The following is a 19,521-nucleotide window of genomic DNA, read 5'->3' as shown; positions in this document are numbered from 1 at the left end:
CATCCCAAGCCAGTGCTCCTACACCATCCTACAGCCAGCGCTCCTACACCATCCCACAGCCAGCGCATCCCACAGCCTCCTACACCATCCCACAGTCAGCGCTCCTACACCACCCCACAGCCAGCGATCCAACACCATCCCACAGCCAGCGCATCCCACAGCCTCCTACACCATCCCACAGCCTCCTACACCCTCCCACAGCCAGCGATCGAACACCATCCCACAGCCTCCTGCACCCTCCCACAGGGAGCGCTCCAACACCATCCCACAGCCAGCGCTCCACCACCATCCCACAGCCTCCTACACCATCCCACAGCCAGCGCTCCTACACCATCCCACAGCCTCCTACACCATCCTACAGCCAGCGCTCCTACACCATCCCACAGCCAGCGCATCCCACAGCCTCCTACACCATCCCACAGTCAGCGCTCCTACACCATCCCACAGCCAGCGATCCAACACCATCCCACAGCCAGCGCATCCCACAGCCTCCTACACCATCCCACAGCCTCCTACACCCTCCCACAGCCAGCGATCCAACACCATCCCACAGCCTCCTACACCCTCCCACAGCCAGCGATCCAACACCATCCCACATCCTCCTGCACCCTCCCACAGGGAGTGCTCCAACACCATCCCACAGCCAGCGCTCCTGCATCTCCATAGAGCCTCCGGCCCTCTATTACACCACAGAAACTAACCCTCCTGCTCTCTGCCTGCAGTGGCACGCCGAGGTGACCCACTTCTGTAAGGGGGTGCCCATCCTCCTCGTTGGATGCAAGACAGATCTGAGGAAGGACAGAGTGCGGCTGAGGAAGCTGAGGGAGGAAGGCTTAGAGCCCATCACCTATCAGAAGGTGAGTGCGCACAGTGCCCACAGCTTGTCTTGCCACTGGCATTGACATATGATGGATCTGCAGAATACCTACTGGCTTGCCTTGATTCCACCTCATGCCTCTTTCTTCCACCACCATTCACTTCCTGTTTCTTTATCTCTTACTAACAGCAGGTAATTCATCCCTGGTTTTTAGGCCTCACCTTCCAGACAGCTTTCGCTTTAGGTGACAGCCTCCTATGGACCATACCAAAAATTTGCAGGGGGCTAAGAGCCCGCCCACTGCCTGCCATTGGTTGGCTGTATTGTCACTCTAATTTGCTTTCTTCTTATTTGATGGCTTGCCTTCCCCCTTCTTGTGTATTTTTGTGTTTATCCATCCCCTAGAACATGGTCTCTTTACCATCCTTTTGAGTGGCTAATTTATATCCTTCCAGCACTCATATTTAGAGACCTATTTTTTTCTTTTTCATTTAGCACTGCCTTTAAGCCCACTCATAGTTTTGGTAAACCCACAAAAGGCCTTTCGCACTGTGTGGTAGCTGAGACCAAACATTGCGGGGGGGGTTTGTGTACCTGCACACCTAGGAATTTATTTCCATTCTTGTTTTGCATCTTTTCAAGAAAAGACGCATCGTTCTCAAAGCTGCCAATTTTACCAGGTCCATGCGTGATGTGCTGCTCCAGTCCAGATTTTTTCCTTTGAATTCTGTTTTATAATGGAATAAAGAAAATTACAAGTCCCAGAATTCAAAGTAAAAAGCCCTGCCAGGACCTTCTGGTTAATGGTCTACCTGGTCCTGGTCGCCTGTGCTCGGTATTCCTGGTCTTGTGCACCCTGATCATAGCTCGTCTGACGTTCCTGGTCCAGTTACCGGTCCACCTTGCCATGGTCCTGTTTCTGCCCTGCCAAGCCTGGTTCAGGTCCTTCTGGTTAATGGTCTTCCTGGTCTCCTGGGCCAGGTTTTCCTGGTCTCGAGCGTCATAATCATAGCTCCTCTGACGTTCCTGGTCCAGTTACCGGCCCACTTTGGCATGGTTCTTTTTCTGCCCTGTCAAGACCCGGTCCATGTCCTTCTGGTTAATGGTCTTCCTGGTCCTGGTCTCTTGGCCAGGTGTCCCTGGTCCTTGTCCTTACAGTCCAGGTTCTCCTGGTGTTAGTTCCAGGGGTTCTCCTCATCCCCTTAGGTTTCCTGGTCTTGACAGCACTTGTACTCAACGGAGGAGGTCATGCGACCAGGGACAGGCCCCATCGATAGCTTGATGAACCTGTGTCTTTTGGATAAAAGGGGGAGCTGTGAGGGGAGAAACTGTCCAGTGACAGTGTAGATCAGGCAGGAGGGAAGGATGTGAAAAGCAGGAAGAGCTGATTGGAAGAGGAAAGGTGGAGATCTCAGAAACTAGGCAGGAAAGGAGGACAGAAGGAACAGGTGACCAGAGAGAGGGAAAGTAGGACAGATTTGGAACTGGTGCTAGAAGGTGGAAGAGTACGGACACAAGCAGCATCCAAGAATATTAGAAGAGTCGAAAGAACAAACTGTGGTGGCAGAGGGAGAAGGGAGGAAAATTTGAACCCACTCAGGGAAGGCTGAAAAGTAGAAATGACGACTGCTGAGGCAAGAGGGAACCATGGCAAAGAGTATAAACTGATGAGAAGGTGGTAAAAGAAGTCCTGAAAACTTCTAGGAGAGGAAATTAGTTTAAAAAAATTGCGGACAGAGAAAGACTGAAAAAGAACCCCCTGAAAGAGAACTGCTAAAAGAGTTAAAACCACCGACGAAAGAGGGGGAAAATAAGTCTGAGACAAGGAAGGGAGGGCACAGAGGGTTAAGTAGGCATAGCAGAAACTGCCCTGGGGTAGCAAGGTTTAAGTTGAGCAGGTCTAGACAGTGACACGGGCCCTAATGAGCTCTAAATGCATGTCCTTATTTTACAAGTAAAAAACACAACAGGTCAGCCTGCTGAGGAAAGAAATTGGGGTGGGTGATAAATTACGCTCCGCCTGAGGAGTTGGTGGAATTTTGGCGCGGAGTTCCAGCAAAATCCTGCCAACCGCCGCATGACGGAGGTTTTTCTCGCACACGGCTTGTCAACAGCAGGTTGCCGAGCACATGCGAGATTTGATGATTTTCTGTCGCTAGGAGAGCACTTGGTGAGATTTCTCCAAAGCAGGTGGTCACGACCATTGCGGAGAGAAAGCTGTCGCTCAAGTAGAAAATCTAATCGAAAGGCAGCAAAATCAACGCAAGAAGTAGCTCCCTTTGGCACACCGCCTGGTGCAGTTCGTGCTGATTTTGCAGCGTGGCACTAAAAATCAGCACGAGCAGCCCAAAGTGCCTAATTCCACCCATTCACTGCACTCTGCAGAATCTCCCAAAGTTTTCATGTAACTCCGCCCCTGGGAAAAAACCTTAGACACTAAAGCAGTCGCCTGGCTCATCTAATGCAGTGAGTGAGTGCGTGAGGAGCTTCACTTTTTAAGGATGTGCCGAATACTAATACTAAACCATGTAAAGATTTGCTTTTTAGGACACATCTCGCACGCTGATCTAAGGGTGTCCACATCAGTGACGCAGTCCCCGTCACGTCACAGGTTTTGATCATGTTGCCTGTGTCATACTTTCCAAATGTTGGACTGCTGTAGTTCTGTTTGTCGTGCAACATATGAGTCTCGTCTAGCACACACTGAAAACTGAAGCCCATATTTATATTTTTGGCACTGAACTGCGCTAATGCAGTTCAGCATCAAAAAGTTTACCGCTGGCTAGCGCCATACCAAATCGCCGGCCAGGCGTCATATTTATGGTATGATGCTAGCCAGCGGTAAGGCCCGGCTAGCGTCATAGAAAAAGACACTACCTGGGTGGGGGAGGCGTAGGGGGAACAGGGGGCTTAGCGTCAGAGGGTGACGCTAGTACGGGCAGAGGCAAAAAAAAATGCCTCTGCCCAGACTAGCGTCATTTTCTGACGTTAAAATCCCATGGACATGACTCCTGTCTCAGTTAAGACAGGAGTCATGCCCCCCAGCCCAATGTCCATGCCCAGGGGACTTGCGTCCCCTGGGCATGGCCATTGGGCCCAGTGCCATGTAGAAGGGCCCAAGTTAGGCCCCCATGGCACTTTGTAAAATAAAAATGAATACTCACCCATACCTACCTTTACTTACCTGGGATGGGGTCCCCCCATCCTTAGGTGTCTTCCTGGTGTGGGTGGGTGAGGGTGTCCATGGGGCCAGGGAAGGGCACCTGTGGGCTCTTTCCGTGGTCTCTGACCATGGAAAAAGGCCCACAGTTCCCCTAACGCCTGCCCTGACTCAGGAGTTAAAAAAGGGCGCTAGGCACGCTTAGCGCCTTTATTTAAGGCCCCCATCCCCCTGTGGTAGATTTTAGCACGGGGAGATAAATATGACGCTAAGGCCATATAGTTGATTTCTGGACGGGAACGCCTACCTTGCATCTCTTTGACGCAAGGTAGGTTTCCACGTCCAGAAAATGACGTAAACTCTATAACTTTGGCGCTAGACGTGTCTAGCTCCAAAGTATAAATATGGAGTTGGGTTTGCGCTGAATTAGCGGAAAAAAAATTATGGTAATTCAGCGCAAACCGAGTATTAATATGGGCCGGAGTCTCCTCTAGGCGTGTAGGCGACTTCGCGCGCGGATGTTTGTTAATGACTTAGCATGATTGACAGGTATGGAGTTGAGGCTGGAAACAGTGTGTGTTTCTGTTTCTGCCTGTCACAAGGTCATAAAGGTGTTGTGACTACATGCTCATTCAGTCATTGGCCTCTCTGCAGAGCGCACACAGCAATAGGCACTTGTGCCAAGTGTGATTACAGTTCGATGGAAAGTGTCCAAAGGAGGTAGACAGATGTTGAAATATTGCCAGGGCCAACAGAAAATAAAATGCAGAGTTTACAGGTGAGGGGGTGTGTGTTTTTAAGCGGATGGTGGAACTGAGGACTGAAAGAGAAGTACAGGCAGAACATTCAGAGAGACTGCAGAGGAAAGTTATTTGAAGGGAAGAACTGAGTGCCTGAGATAATCAGTAGGACAGCCCCTCTTCAGCAGACCAATGAAATGTTTAATTCCTAATCCCATATTTTCACATTTTTTCATACTCTCATTTTCAGAATTTAAACATACTCATATTTTATTCTCTGCTATATCATTCTTAATGATTGATCTGATATTGACTCAAAATCACAGTAAACAAGTGCGTTAGGAGTCTACCCAGAAAGACAACTCAGTGCCAATCTGTTGGCAGGCTGTGCCCAGCACCACAATCTAGTGCATGTGTTTAGGGCAAAACCCGTGGACACACAGGCCACGCCTCTTGGAAAGAGTACCCGGGTATCATTCTATGGCCACGCCCCTTCCAGGGACCCCCAGCCCCCGCTGCTTCGGAGTCAAAGTGAAGGCAGAAGGTACTCAAGGAGAGCCCAAAAGAAAGGTGGGGGCGCTAGTGGTGTAACATAAAATGCTACCATTGGTGCAGCAGGTACAGTGGCGCCGGGGCCAGGAGCCCGGAGGGGCCACTGAATCAATCAATCAATCAGGAATTTGTAAAGCACACTACTCACCAGTGAGGGTTTCAAGGCGCTGAACCCACCCTGGTAACTGCTGTGTTTTTCTACCCCAGTGCCTGTCAAGGGGAGAGTTTTCCTTGCGTGCACCAAGCAGCATCCTTCCTACGCCCATGGGTGGTGCACACCCCCAAGCCCGGAGGGAAGGAGCTCGCGTGTGGAGAGAGAGTTGCAGCCGGGGCGTCATTAGGACTGAGGGGGGCCCCCACTCCTCGTGTCCGCCCCGGCTGGATGACTCACCGGGGAGGGCAGTTTCTGTGGAAAATTCCACCTGTGGCACTGACCTGTTTAATCACTTACAGGATTAACCCGCATTATACACCAGAGGGGCTCCCTTGGAGCAGGGGAACATGGGGGGCAGAGCAGCACAGAGCGGGGGGAGGGGGTGCAGAACCAGACACAGGGGGAGGGGGAGGGTAGAACCAGGGGCTACAGAGGAGCCAGGGACAAGGGGGGGGGGGGGGGGGAAGGGAGGGCGAGGGGGTGTTAGAGGTAGGGGGCAACAAAATTGAGGCAGATTTATGAATAACAGAGGGTGGGCCGACCTAGCACAAAGAAGGGGAACCAGGAACAGGAGAAACAGAGAGGAGAGAGAGCACACCCACAGCAGAACCAGAAATAATCATAAGGGGTGAGCAGAAACAGGAATAACAGGGGAGGGCGGGGCCAGGAATACACAGAGGGGAGGGCGGGGCCAGGAATAACAAAGGAAGGGGCGGAGTCAGGAGTAACAGAGGGGTGGGCGGGACCAGGAATAACAAAGGAAGGGGCGGAGTCAGGCATAACAGAGGGGAGGGCGGGGCCAGGAACAACAAAGGAAGGGGCAAAGTCAGGAGTAACAGAGGGGTGCGCAGACCTAACACACAGGAGAACCAGGTGCAGGAGAAACAGAGAGCAGAGGCAGCACACCGACAGGAGAACTAGGAACAGGAGCAACAGACAGGAGAACCAGGGACAGGAGCAACAGAGAGCAAAGGAGAGCCATCACACAGGCAGGAGAGCCAGGTGCAGTAGCAAGAGAGAGGACAGAAAGTACACATACAGGAGAACCAGGAAGAGACAGGAGAGCAGAGACAGCACACTGACAGGAGAACCAGGAACAGGAGAAACAGAGAGCAGAGACAGCACACCGACAGGAGAACTAGGGACAGGAGCAACAGAGAGGAAAGGAGAGCATACAGACAGGAGAACCAGGAACTAGAGCAACAGAGGAGAAGCAACCCCATGACAGGAAGAACTAGCAAAAACTGCCTTGGAGTTCAGGCAAGGACCAGGGTAACCAGGAGCGAGAGCAACAGAGAGGAGAGAAGAACCAGCAAACATCTAGGAGAACCAGGAGCGAGAGCAACAGAGAGGAGAGAAGAACCAGCAAACATCTAGGAGAACCAGGAGTGAGAGCAACAGAGAGGAGAGAAGAACCATCAAACAACTCGGAGAACCAGGAGCGAGAGCAACAGAGAGGAGAGAAGAACCAGCAAACATCTAGGCGAACCAGGACCGAGAGCAACAGAGGAGAAGCAAACCCATGACAGGAAGAACTAGCAATGACTGCCTTGGAGTTCTGGCAAGGACCAGGGTAACCAGGAACGAGGCAATACGAGCGAGAGGAAAGCCAGCACAGAACCAGAAGAACCAGGCTCTAGAGAGAAAGGAACAAATCTAGGAGAACCAGAGCAGCACATGTAGAGCAAAGCCAGCATTGCTCTTCCAGAAGAACCAGGAACAACAGCAACAGAGGGGGCAGTAAAGCCCGCACAGAACCCGAAGACCCGGGCGCAAGAGAGAAAGGAATAAACTCAGGAGAACCAGAACCAGAGGAACAAAACAACAAATGTGGAGCAAAGCCTGCACTGCTCTCCCAGCAGAACCAGGAACAACAGCAACAGAGGGGGACCAGAAGAACCAGCAACAAGAACTACAGATGTCAGTAAAAAAACAGGATAACTAGGAACAAGGAAATGAGAGGGGGAGGAAAGCCAGCACAGAGACAGGAGAACCACAATCACGAGAGAAAGGAAAAAAGCCAGGAGAACCAGTGACAAGATAAACACAGGCAGGAGGAGAGCCAGCCAAGAGAAACAGAGGAAGATGTGAAGTCAGAACAGGAACAATAACCAGGAACAGGAGAAACAGAGAAAGATGTGAAGTCAGAAACAGGAGCAAGAACCAGGAACAAGAGAAACAGAGGAAGATGTGACATCAGAAACAGGAACAAGAACCAGGAACAAGAGAAACAGAGGAAGATATGATGTCAGTAACAGGAACAAGAGAAACAGAGGAAGACATGAAGTCAGAAACAGGAACAAGAACCAGGAACAAGAGAAACAGAGAAAGATGTGATGTCAGAAACAGGAGCAAGAACCACGAACAAGAGAAACAGAGGAAGATGTGAAGTCAGAAGCAGGAGCAAGAACCAGGAACAAGAGAAACGGAGGAAGATGTGATGTCAGAAGCAGGAACAAGAGAAACAGAGGAAGATGTGAAGTCAGAAACAGTAACAAGAGAAACAGAGGAAGATGTGAAGTCAGAAGCAGGAACCAGAACCAGGAACAAGAGAAACAGTGGAAGATGTGAAGACAGAAGCAGGAACAAGAGCCAGGAACAAGAGAAACAAAGGAAGATGTGAAGTCACAAGCAGGAACAAGAACCAGGAACAAGAGAAACAGATGAAGATGTTAAGTCAGAAGCAGGAACAAGAACCAGGAACAAGAGAAACAGAGGAAGATGTGAAGTCAGTAACAGGAACAAGAACCAGGAACAAGAGAAACAGAGGAGGATGTGAAGTCAGAAGCAGGAACAAGAGAAAAAGAGGAAGATGTGATGTCGGAAACAGGAACAAGAACCAGGAACAAGAGAAACAGAGGAAGATGTGAAGTCAGAAACAGGAACAAGAACCAGGAACAAGAGAAACAGAGGAAGATGTGAAGTCAGAAGCAGGAACAAGAACCAGGAACAAGAGAAACAGAGGAAGGTGTGAAGTCAGAAGCAGGAACAAGAACCAGGAACAAGAGAAACAGAGGAAGGTGTGAAGTCAGAAACAGGAGCAAGAACCAGGAACAAGAGAAACAGAGGAAGATGTGAAGTCAGAAACAGGAACAAGAATCAGGAACAAGAGAAACAGAGGAAGATGTGAAGTCAGAAACAGTAACAAGAGAAACAGAGGAAGATGTGAAGTCAGAAGCAGGAGCAAGAACCAGGAACAAGAGAAACAGAGGAAGATGTGAAGTCAGAAGCAGGAGCAAGAACCACGAACAAGAGAAACAGAGGAAGATGTGAAGTCAGAAGCAGGAGCAAGAACCAGGAACAAGAGAAACGGAGGAAGATGTGATGTCAGAAGCAGGAACAAGAGAAACAGAGGAAGATGTGAAGTCAGAAACAGTAACAAGAGAAACAGAGGAAGATGTGAAGTCAGAAGCAGGAACCAGAACCAGGAACAAGAGAAACAGTGGAAGATGTGAAGACAGAAGCAGGAACAAGAGCCAGGAACAAGAGAAACAAAGGAAGATGTGAAGTCACAAGCAGGAACAAGAACCAGGAACAAGAGAAACAGATGAAGATGTTAAGTCAGAAGCAGGAACAAGAACCAGGAACAAGAGAAACAGAGGAAGATGTGAAGTCAGTAACAGGAACAAGAACCAGGAACAAGAGAAACAGAGGAGGATGTGAAGTCAGAAGCAGGAACAAGAGAAAAAGAGGAAGATGTGATGTCGGAAACAGGAACAAGAACCAGGAACAAGAGAAACAGAGGAAGATGTGAAGTCAGAAACAGGAACAAGAACCAGGAACAAGAGAAACAGAGGAAGATGTGAAGTCAGAAGCAGGAACAAGAACCAGGAACAAGAGAAACAGAGGAAGGTGTGAAGTCAGAAGCAGGAACAAGAACCAGGAACAAGAGAAACAGAGGAAGGTGTGAAGTCAGAAACAGGAGCAAGAACCAGGAACAAGAGAAACAGAGGAAGATGTGAAGTCAGAAACAGGAACAAGAATCAGGAACAAGAGAAACAGAGGAAGATGTGAAGTCAGAAACAGTAACAAGAGAAACAGAGGAAGATGTGAAGTCAGAAGCAGGAGCAAGAACCAGGAACAAGAGAAACAGAGGAAGATGTGAAGTCAGAAGCAGAAGCAAGAACCAGGAACAAGAGAAACAGAGGAAGATGTGATGTCAGTAACAGGAACAAGAGAAACAGAGGAAGACATGAAGTCAGAAACAGGAACAGGAGAAACAGAGGAAGATGTGATGTCAGTAACAGGAACAAGAGAAACAGAGGAAGACGTGAAGTCAGAAGCAGGAGCAAGAACCAGGAACAAGAGAAACAGAGGAAGATGTGATGTCAGAAACAGGAACAGGAGAAACAGAGGAAGATGTGATGTCAGTAACAGGAACAAGAGAAACAGAGGAAGACGTGAAGTCAGAAGCAGGAGGAAGAACCAGGAACAAGAGAAACAGAGGAAGATGTGAAGTCAGAAGCAGGAGCAAGAACCAGGAACAAGAGAAACAGAGGAAGATGTGATGTCAGTAACAGGAACAAGAGAAACAGAGGAAGACGTCTAGTCAGAAACAGGAACAAGAACCAGGAACAAGAGAAACAGAGGAAGATGTGAAGTCAGAAGCAGGAACCAGAAGCAGGAACAAGAGAAACAGAGGAAGATGTGAAGTCACAACACGAACAAGAACCAGGAACAAGAGAAACAGAGGAAGATGTAAAGTCAGTAACAGGAACAAGAGAAACAGAGGAAGATGTGATGTCGGGAATAGGCACAGGAACCAGAAACAAGAGCAACAGAGGAAGATATGAAGTCAGAAACAGGAACCAGAGCCAGGAACAGGAGAAACAGAGGAAGATGTGAAGTCAGAAGCAGGAACAAGAACCAGGAACAAGAGAAACAGAGGAAGATGTGAAGTAAGAAGCAGGAACCAGAACCAGGAACAAGAGAAACAGAGGAAGATGTGAAGTCAGAAGCAGGAACAAGAACCAGGAACAAGAGAAACAGAGGAAGATGTGAAGTCAGTAACAGGAACAAGAACCAGGAACAAGAGAAATGGAGGAGGATGTGAAGTCAGAAGCAGGAACAAGAGAAAAAGAGGAAGATGTGATGTCGGAAACAGGAACAAGAACCGGGAACAAGAGGAACCGAGGAAGATGTGGAGCAAGGAAACAGGAAAGAGAACCAGGAACACAAGAAACACGTGGAAACAGGAAAGAGAATCAGGAATAAGAGCAGAACCCAGAGAGAAGAACCTGGAATAGGAACAAGTGCCCCTGAGGGAGCAGGAAAGCCAGGAAATGGGACCTTGGACTAGAAACAGGAACAGCAGGAGACAGAGGGTCTGCACACAGACAGGAGAACCAGGCATGGGAGCAACCAGGAGAGGTGCAGTGCCAGGAAACAGGAGGGAGAGCCAGGGATGAGAGCTAGAAGGAGGTTAGAGCTAGAGTACAGGGCCAGGAATCAGGAACAAGAGCTGAGGGAGAGGTAGAGCTGGGAAAGAACCAGGGATTGTGAGCAGCATCCATGCAGAGCCAGGGAAGAGAAGGAGAACTGGGGCCGAGAGTGGCAGAGGGAGATCTAGAGCCAGGAGGGAGGACCAGGAACAGCAGGGGACAAAGGGTCTGCACACAGACAGGGGAACCAGGCGTGAGAGCAACCAGGAGAGGTGCAGTGCCAGGAAACAGGAGGGAGGACCAGGAACAGCAGGAGACAGAGGGTCTGCACACAGACAGGGGAACCAGGCGTGAGAGCAACCAGGAGAGGTGCAGTGCCAGGAAACAGGAGGGAGGACCAGGAATGAGAGTTAGAAGGGGGCTAGAGCTAGAGTACAGGGCCAGGAATCAGGAACAAGAGCAGAGGGAGAGGTGGAGCCAGGAGGGAGGACCAGGACTAGGAACAGCAGGAGACAGAGGGTCTGCACACAGGAGAAACAGGCATGAGAGCAACCAGGAGAGGTGCAGTGCCAGGAACTAGGAGGGAGGACCAGGAACAGCAGGAGACAAAGGGTCTGCACACAGACAGGGGAACCAGGCGTGAGAGCAACCAGGAGAGGTGCAGTGCCAGGAAACAGGAGGGAGGACCAGGCATGAGAGTTAGAAGGAGGTTAGAGCTAGAGTACAGGGCAGGAATCAGGAACAAGAGCAGAGGGAGAGGTAGAGCTGGGAAAGAAACAGGGACCTGAGCAGCATCCATGCAGAGCCAAGGGAGAGAAGGAGAACTGGGGCCTAGAGTGACATGGGGAGATCTAGAGCCAGGAAACAGGAGGGAGGACCAGGAACAGGAACAGCAGGAGACTGAGGGTCTGCACACAGACAGGAGAACCAGGCGTGAGAGCAACCAGGAGAGGTGCAGTGCCAGGAAACAGGAGGGAGGACCAGGAACAGCAGGAGACAGAGGGTCTGCACACAGACAGGAGAACCAGGCGTGAGAGCAACCAGGAGAGGTGCAGTGCCAGGAAACAGGAGGGAGGACCAGGAACACAAGCAGCTGCATGAGATGTGGAGACAAGAAACCAGAAGAAAAACCAGGAACAATAAAGAATGGAAGTGCAGAGCCAGGAAACAGGGCGGAGAGCTAGGAGCACATGCAGCAGAGGGAACAATAGAGCCAGAGATAGAATCAAGACGCAGGAGGAGCAGAGGGCGATGGGAACTAAGAAGCAAGAACTAAGGGGGGGACAGAGCCAGTATGTAGAAACCAGGACCAGGAGCTAGAGCAGCAGATACAGACGTAGAGCAGGATGGACGAGAACCAGGAGAAAGGGGGGCACAGGGAGAAGGAGATCAGGGAAGAAGGAAGGAATCCCAGGAACATAATGAACAGAGGGAGCGGTAGAGCTGGGACACAGGGGGGACCCGCAGGAGGTGGAGACTCATGAAACAGGGAGAGAATCTGGAGCAGGGGAGTCATGAACCCTCCATTTCCAAGCGGGGTGGGGTTCTTCATGGACCTCTTCTGTCTGCAAAGCGGAAAGGGTGGGTGGGTGAAAGGACGGATGGATGGATGAATGAGTGAAAGGGTGGATGGATGCATAAAAGGATGGATGGACACTGAAAGAATGGATGGGTGAATGAAAGGAAGGGTGGATGGATGAATGAGTGAAAGCCAGGAAAGGGGAAGCAGACAGAGAGGAGCAACAGAGGGAGACATGTTGGCGGATCCTTCGGTGCTGACAGCTGGCAGATTTCCAGTGCTTCTTGGCAGACTCAGGGGGTTCCCTGACTCTGACACAAGAACTACACCGTCATTTCTTGGAATGTTCCAGAAGCATGCAGGAATGTACTGAGTAGGGCGTTCCTGGAAACTGTAAAGCAAGCCCATGCAGCCCTGTGAGGGCGAGAGCAGGAAGTGCCTCGCCTGCAGGGTGGCACTCACCGGGCCTCCCTGGGTGCTGGACCAGCACCAAACCTCTGTTCTGTCTAGATTTATATCCAGGATACTTCACCTGGGAGGGCTGTGAAGAATCATAGGTGACATCGAGATGTAGGGGTACCGGGAACCATGCATTGGTGCGAGGCATGCCCCATGGACTGTACCTACGACACACAGCTGCAGGAGCTGCCCGGTGGCTACTGGAACCAGGGGTAGGGAAAATGTACATGCAGAGAGAATCTTGAGTTAATTAAAGACAACGGAAGCTAACATTATGCAATATCCTTTATTGCTGCCCCAACATGCTGCCCTTTAAAGAACAACAAAACATCACAATGCAATAGAATGTTCAAAACACATAAATGTCCAGGGCACTTAGCCATCTTCCTCTTTAGGCTGCGACGAAACAGGATAATATCTTCTCCATTTGGAAAAATCTATAAGGAACTGTCTGGAAAAAACAAAAAAATCCAAATTAATCCATATACAACTGATGGGTTAGGATGAGCCATCAATAAACATTTCAATTTATTTGACTTGAATTGTATAAATCCACTTAGCTGTGACGGCTACAGGAGCTTCCCTGGGATCAGCATCTCTTTCCATACACTAACTACACCACTTCTTCCAAACACACTTGTACCTTTTTCCAAGTTCCAGGGGCCCATGACTCATCCAATAAATATTTAGCTCTCCCCGAAAGGCATGAATATGTGCTAGAACCCCTCAAATTTTCCAAACAAGAAGGTTCGCTTTCCCCTCTAAAACCAGAGGGTGTTCTTCTCCTTCTGAATCCATCAGAAGACCCAAAGCTACCAGAACCAGGCAGGGTATAGCCACTGCGAGCTCCAGCACCCCTGGGCACCAGACTTGTGACTTCCAAAAGGGAGTTACCAGAATAATTGTAGGAAGTTGGCTCTGTATGTGCTATTTCAAAGTAAGGAATAGCATGCACAGAGTCCAAGGGTTCCCCTTAGAGGTAAAATAGTGGTAAAAAGAGATAATACTAATGCTCTATTTTGTGGTAGTGTGGTCGAGCAGTAGGCTTATCCAAGGAGTAGTGTTAAGCATTTGTTGTACATACACATAGACAATAAATGAGGTACACACACTCAGAGACAAATCCAGCCAATAGGTTTTGTATAGAAAAATATCTTTTCTTAGTTTATTTTAAGAACCACAGGTTCAAATTTAACATGTAATATCTTGTTTGAAAGGTATTGCAGGTACGTACATTAGGAACTTTGAATCATTTCAATTGCATGTATACTTTTCAAGTTATTCACAAATAGCTATTTTAAAAGTGGACACTGCAATTTTCACAGTTCCTGGGGGAGGTAAGTTTTTGTTAGTTTTACCAGGAAAGTAAGACACTTACAGGGTTCAGTTCTTGGTCCAAGGTAGCCCACCGTTGGGGGTTCAGAGCAACCCCAAAGTTACCACACCAGCAGCTCAGGGCCGGTCAGGTGCAGAGTTCAAACTGGTGCCCAAAACGCATAGGCTTCAATGGAGAGAAGGGGTGCCCCGGTTCCAGTCTGCCAGCAGGTAAGTACCCGCGTCTTCGGAGGGCAGACCAGGGGGGTTTTGTAGGGCACCGGGGGGGACACAAGCCCACACAGAAATTTCACCCTCAGCGGCGCGGGGCGGCCGGGTGCAGTGTTAGAACAAGCGTCGGGTTCGCAATGGAAGTCAATGAGAGATCAAGGGATCTCTTCAGCGCTGCAGGCAGGCAAGGGGGGGCTTCCTCGGGGAAACCTCCACTTGGGCAAGGGAGAGGGACTCCTGGGGGTCACTTCTGCAGTGAAAGTCCGGTCCTTCAGGTCCTGGGGGCTGCGGGTGCAGGGTCTTTTCCAGGTGTCGGGACTTAGGTTTCAGAGAGTCGCGGTCAGGGGAAGCCTCGGGATTCCCTCTGCAGGCGGCGCTGTGGGGGCTCAGGGGGGACAGGTTTTGGTACTCACAGTCGTAGGGTAGTCCGGGGGTCCTCCCTGAGGTGTTGGTTCTCCACCAGCCGAGTCGGGGTCGCCGGGTGCAGTGTTGCAAGTCTCACGCTTCTTGCGGGGAGTTTGCAGAGTTCTTTAAAGCTGCTCCTTTGGATAAAGTTGCAGTCTTTTTGGAGCAGGTCCGCTGTCCTCGGGAGTTTCTTGTCGTCGTCGAAGCATGGCAGTCCTCAGAGGAGTCAGAGGTCGCTGGTCCCTTTGGAAGGCGTCGCTGGAGCAGAGTTCTTTGGAAGGCAGGAGACAGGCCGGTGAGTTTCTGGAGCCAAGGCAGTTGTTGTCTTCTGGTCTTCCTCTGCAGGGGTTTTCAGCTAGGCAGTCGTTCTTCTTGTTGTTGCAGGAATCTAATTTCTAGGTTAAGGGAGAGCCCTTAAATACTAAATTTAAGGGCGTGTTTAGGTCTGGGGGGTTAGTAGCCAATGGCTACTAGCCCTGAGGGTGGGTACACCCTCTTTGTGCCTCCTCCCAAGGGGAGGGGGTCACATCCCTAATCCTATTGGGGGAATCCTCCATCTGCAAGATGGAGGATTTCTAAAAGTTAGAGTCACCTCAGCTCAGGACACCTTAGGGGCTGTCCTGACTGGCCAGTGACTCCTCCTTGTTATTCTCATTATTTTCTCCGGCCTTGCCGCCAAAAGTGGGGGCCGGGGCCGGAGGGGGCGGGCAACTCCACTAGCTGGAGTGTCCTGCGGTGCTGTGACAAAGGGGTGAGCCTTTGAGGCTCACCGCCAGGTGTTACAGCTCCTGCCTGGGGGAGGTGTTAGCATCTCCACCCAGTGCAGGCTTTGTTACTGGCCTCAGAGTGACAAAGGCACTCTCCCCATGGGGCCAGCAACATGTCTCTAGTGTGGCAGGCTGCTGGAACCAGTCAGCCTACACAGATAGTCGGTTAAGTTTCAGGGGGCACCTCTAAGGTGCCCTCTGTGGTGTATTTTACAATAAAATGTACACTGGCATCAGTGTGCATTTATTGTGCTGAGAAGTTTGATACTAAACTTCCCAGTTTTCAGTGTAGCCATTATGGTGCTGTGGAGTTCGTGTAAAACAGACTCCCAGACCATATACTCTTATGGCTACCCTGCACTTACAATGTCTAAGGTTTTGCTTAGACACTGTAGGGGCACAGTGCTCATGCACTGGTACCCTCACCTATGGTATAGTGCACCCTGCCTTAGGGCTGTAAGGCCTGCTAGAGGGGTGTCTTACCTATACTGCATAGGCAGTGAGAGGCTGGCATGGCACCCTGAGGGGAGTGCCATGTCGACTTACTCATTTTGTTCTCACTAGCACACACAAGCTGGTAAGCAGTGTGTCTGTGCTGGGTGAGGGGTCTCTAGGGTGGCATAATACATGCTGCAGCCCTTAGAGACCTTCCTTGGCATCAGGGCCCTTGGTACCAGAGGTACCAGTTACAATGGACTTATCTGGGTGCCAGGGTGTGCCAATTGTGGAATCAAAAGTACAGGTTAGGGAAAGAACACTGGTGCTGGGGCCTGGTTAGCAGGCCTCAGCACACTTTCAATTCAAAACATAGCATCAGCAAAGGCAAAAAGTCAGGGGGTAACCATGCCAAGGAGGCATTTCCTTACAATAATGCTGCAACCTTCCGACCTTACTTTCATCAACACTCTCTGAATCATGAGAAGGGGGAAAAGACATAACCTCCCTTCCTTCCCCAATCCTACGCAAAGGCGTCTACTGCCATTGCCTCTGGATCAGGCCTCCAGCTGGAATACATGGGAACCTGATACGTCAGCCTGCTCGCAAACAGATCAACCTGAATTGGACCCCATAACCTCTGGATCATATTGAAAACCTCTGGATTTAATTTGCAATTGCTGAAGTCCCAGAGGAATCTGTCTATGTGCCCTGGACATTTATGTGTTTTGAACATTCTATTGCATTGTGATGTTTTGTTGTCCTTTAAGGGGCTGCATGTTGGGGCAGCAATAAAGGATATTGCAAAATGGTAGCCTCCGGTCTTGTAATAAAATCGGGCATGTGGGGATACTGTGTCCTCTACACACAGCTGTAGTCTCTGCCCAGTTGTACAGAAGGTAGGGCATGGGTGCATAGTGTACCCACAAAATACAGCTGCAGACTATGCCCACTGGTTACTAAGGCGAGGGCCTGGGTGCAGGGCCTGGGTTCATACAGTGCCATGCTCCATGCACAACAGGCACAGTCATGCCAGTCAGGTGGCACAGGCAGGGGTATTTTGGCAAAGTGGCCAGAGCAGTGAATGAAGGGGAGCCCTGGCACCGCACCTAAGCATACATGCTGAAAATCAAGGTTTGTAGCGCCCTTGCAGTGCTAGTTTCAAAATCCCAATTTCAGCAGAATTGTCATGCATGTATACTTACATACAGAAAACACACAATCCCTGTTGATTGCAAATTTCAACCAACGAGAACAAAGGCTAAAAATTTGTTTAATTAACTAGAACATACAGCAATGTTACACAGGGCTCTTTTCAATGCACACGCTCATACTTCTAAAAGCATGTGATTTAAGGAATGCAAAAGAGCTAACATAGTACGAGGTTCAGGTGACGTTTCCTCTAATTTATGTATATAGATTTTGTGTAGCACCTCGTAGAACGCATGTGAAATGGCAGCGCTTTTTACAACAAGGAACACTCAACAGAGCAAAAAGCAGAAGCTAAAACTGGACAACAGACAAGAAGGCTGCTAGTAAGTGGTGAAGAAGTGAAACAAAACTGTAAAAGGTTCACATCAACATAGAACCCATATGGGCATCTATAATACACTCATCTTAGAAGTAGGTGGCTTGTTGGTCTGATTGGCAGAAACTTGGGGGTGAGTTACTCAGAAGTGTGTGTGACCTGCAGATGGCATTTTCCATGCATTATTGGTGCAGGGTTAAAAGCTATTCGTTAGTTCATTTTTTAATTCCCTCAACGCGCTAGCACTGATATTTGCTGTTAGAGAATTTCTGATTCTAGAGGCATTTCCGGAGAAAGATAGTTTCAGGGTGCATTTTTTCCTAAACTTCGGCATTTCCCGTCAAAGGGACACCTTTCTTCTTGATGTTCTGTTTCTTCCAGATATGCTGGCTTTGTTTGTAAGGTAGTCAGGGGCACTCAGGTTTAGTTTTTTAAATGTCTTATAAGTGCTGTCGGAGCAGCCATTTAGATCAGCCAGCCCTGGTGTGATATCATCAAAATTTCTGATATCACAGATCAGTCCATTGGCAGGGTGTAACGGGTATGGTAAGACCAAAAGGAAGTAAGGACCTGATTTAGATATTGGAGGATGGGTTACTCTGTCACAATGATGACGGATATCCTGTCCCCCGCAATATAAATCCTATTATATCCTCTGGGATTTGTATTTCGGCAGATGAGATACTTGTCACAGATGTGATGGGGTAACTCATCCGTCAATATCTAAATACGGCCCTAAATCTTTTCTTAGGATGTCCTTTGAGTTAGGCATTCTAATGAAGTTCAACTCTGCTTTTGATTGGAAGTCTCTGGCGTTTCTGTCTCAGTTTGTGGTTTGCACCTTCAGTTATGCACCTGTGCTCCTGAGTTGAGTTTGGAATCCAGGGTGATGCCTAGAGATTTGGTTGTTGTAGCAGTTTTGTGAGAGATGCCTAATGATTTTCAAGTGTTTGACTATTCTCGTGCAATCGGGTGGTCAGATTTCAGAAAGAGGATCAGACATTCTGTTTTAGCATGTTTAAATGGAGTTTCATATGCCTCATCTATGTTTGAACATGTGATATGCATGTGGATAGGGCATTAGTCGTGTTTCTGGGGTTCAATTTAAAGTAAAGCACATTGATGGAAAAATAGTCCAAGGCTCTGTAGTTATCCACCCAGAGCCTCGCCGTAAAGATGGAAAAGCAGATGGATCAGAATTGAGCCTTGAGTGATTCCAAAGCTGTAGGTGTAAACTGAGAGAAGGAATTGCATATTTTCACACATTGGATTTTGTTAAGGACTTTGGGCCTGATTTAGGGGGTCATTATGAACACGGCGGGATTCCCCACCGTGTTCATGCTGGCGGTCTAAACACAGACCGCCAGCCCGTAGAAGACCCCGCCGGCCCTATAATATACATTCCACTGGGCTGGCGGGCGGAAACAGTGTTTCCGCCAGCCGGCCCAGCGGAATGCTGGGCAAGGACATTGCCGACGGCTCCACATTGAGCCGTCGTCAATGCCGCAGTGCGGCAGGTGCAGCAGCACCCATCGCACATATCACTGCCCGTAAATTGGGCAGTGACCTGCGCGACGGGGCTGTGCACGGGGGCCCCTGCACTGCCCATGTTAAGTGAATGGGCAGTGCAGGGGCCCCCAGGGGGGCCCCGGAGCACCCCTTCTCTCAGACTTTCCCTGGCAGGGGAAACCGCCAGGGAAAGGCTGGAGGAAAACGGGTTCTTTATCTGGAGGGCAGCGCTGCTTGCAGCCCTGCCCTGTTGGATAAAGAATTCCGCCATCGTCAGGCTGTCAGCGGTAGCCTGGCGGTGGCGGAGGACCGCCTGTGGTGGTCTTCCTTAGTTTATTATATGACGGTCCAGACTGCCATGCCTGTGGCGGTGATTTCTGCCACCGCCGGCCGCCATATTCGTAATGAGCCCCTTAGAGTTCGGCTGAAGGGTTACTCCATCATAAAAGTGACAGATATCCCATCTGCCGCATTACGATCTCCATCGAATATAATGGAATCATAGTACGGCAGATGGAACACCCGTCACGTCTGTGACAGAGTAACCCCA

General features: G+C 49.7%; 1 protein-coding gene and 1 long non-coding RNA gene across 2 annotated transcripts in view; one reads left to right on the top strand and one right to left on the bottom strand.

The window, feature by feature from the left end:
- The window catches only part of RHOD (ras homolog family member D), an 89,494-nt gene that overhangs the window by 57,661 nt on the left and 12,312 nt on the right, over positions 1–19,521 (top strand). Inside the window, exon 4 of the mRNA XM_069232946.1 lies at positions 723–857. Within this exon, the coding sequence (XP_069089047.1) occupies positions 723–857 (135 nt within the window). The remainder of the gene's footprint in view (positions 1–722; positions 858–19,521) is intronic.
- The window catches only part of LOC138293655 (uncharacterized), a 65,596-nt gene continuing 59,144 nt past the window's right edge, over positions 13,070–19,521 (bottom strand). Inside the window, exon 3 of the long non-coding RNA XR_011203070.1 lies at positions 13,070–13,233. This is a non-coding gene — a long non-coding RNA (uncharacterized lncRNA). The remainder of the gene's footprint in view (positions 13,234–19,521) is intronic.

The sequence above is a fragment of the Pleurodeles waltl genome, chromosome 4_2 (genome assembly GCF_031143425.1).
Source record: "Pleurodeles waltl isolate 20211129_DDA chromosome 4_2, aPleWal1.hap1.20221129, whole genome shotgun sequence".
Lineage (NCBI taxonomy): Eukaryota > Metazoa > Chordata > Amphibia > Caudata > Salamandridae > Pleurodeles > Pleurodeles waltl.
The sequence above is the reverse complement of the archived record's forward strand: the minus strand, read 5'-3'. Positions and strand labels throughout refer to the sequence as shown.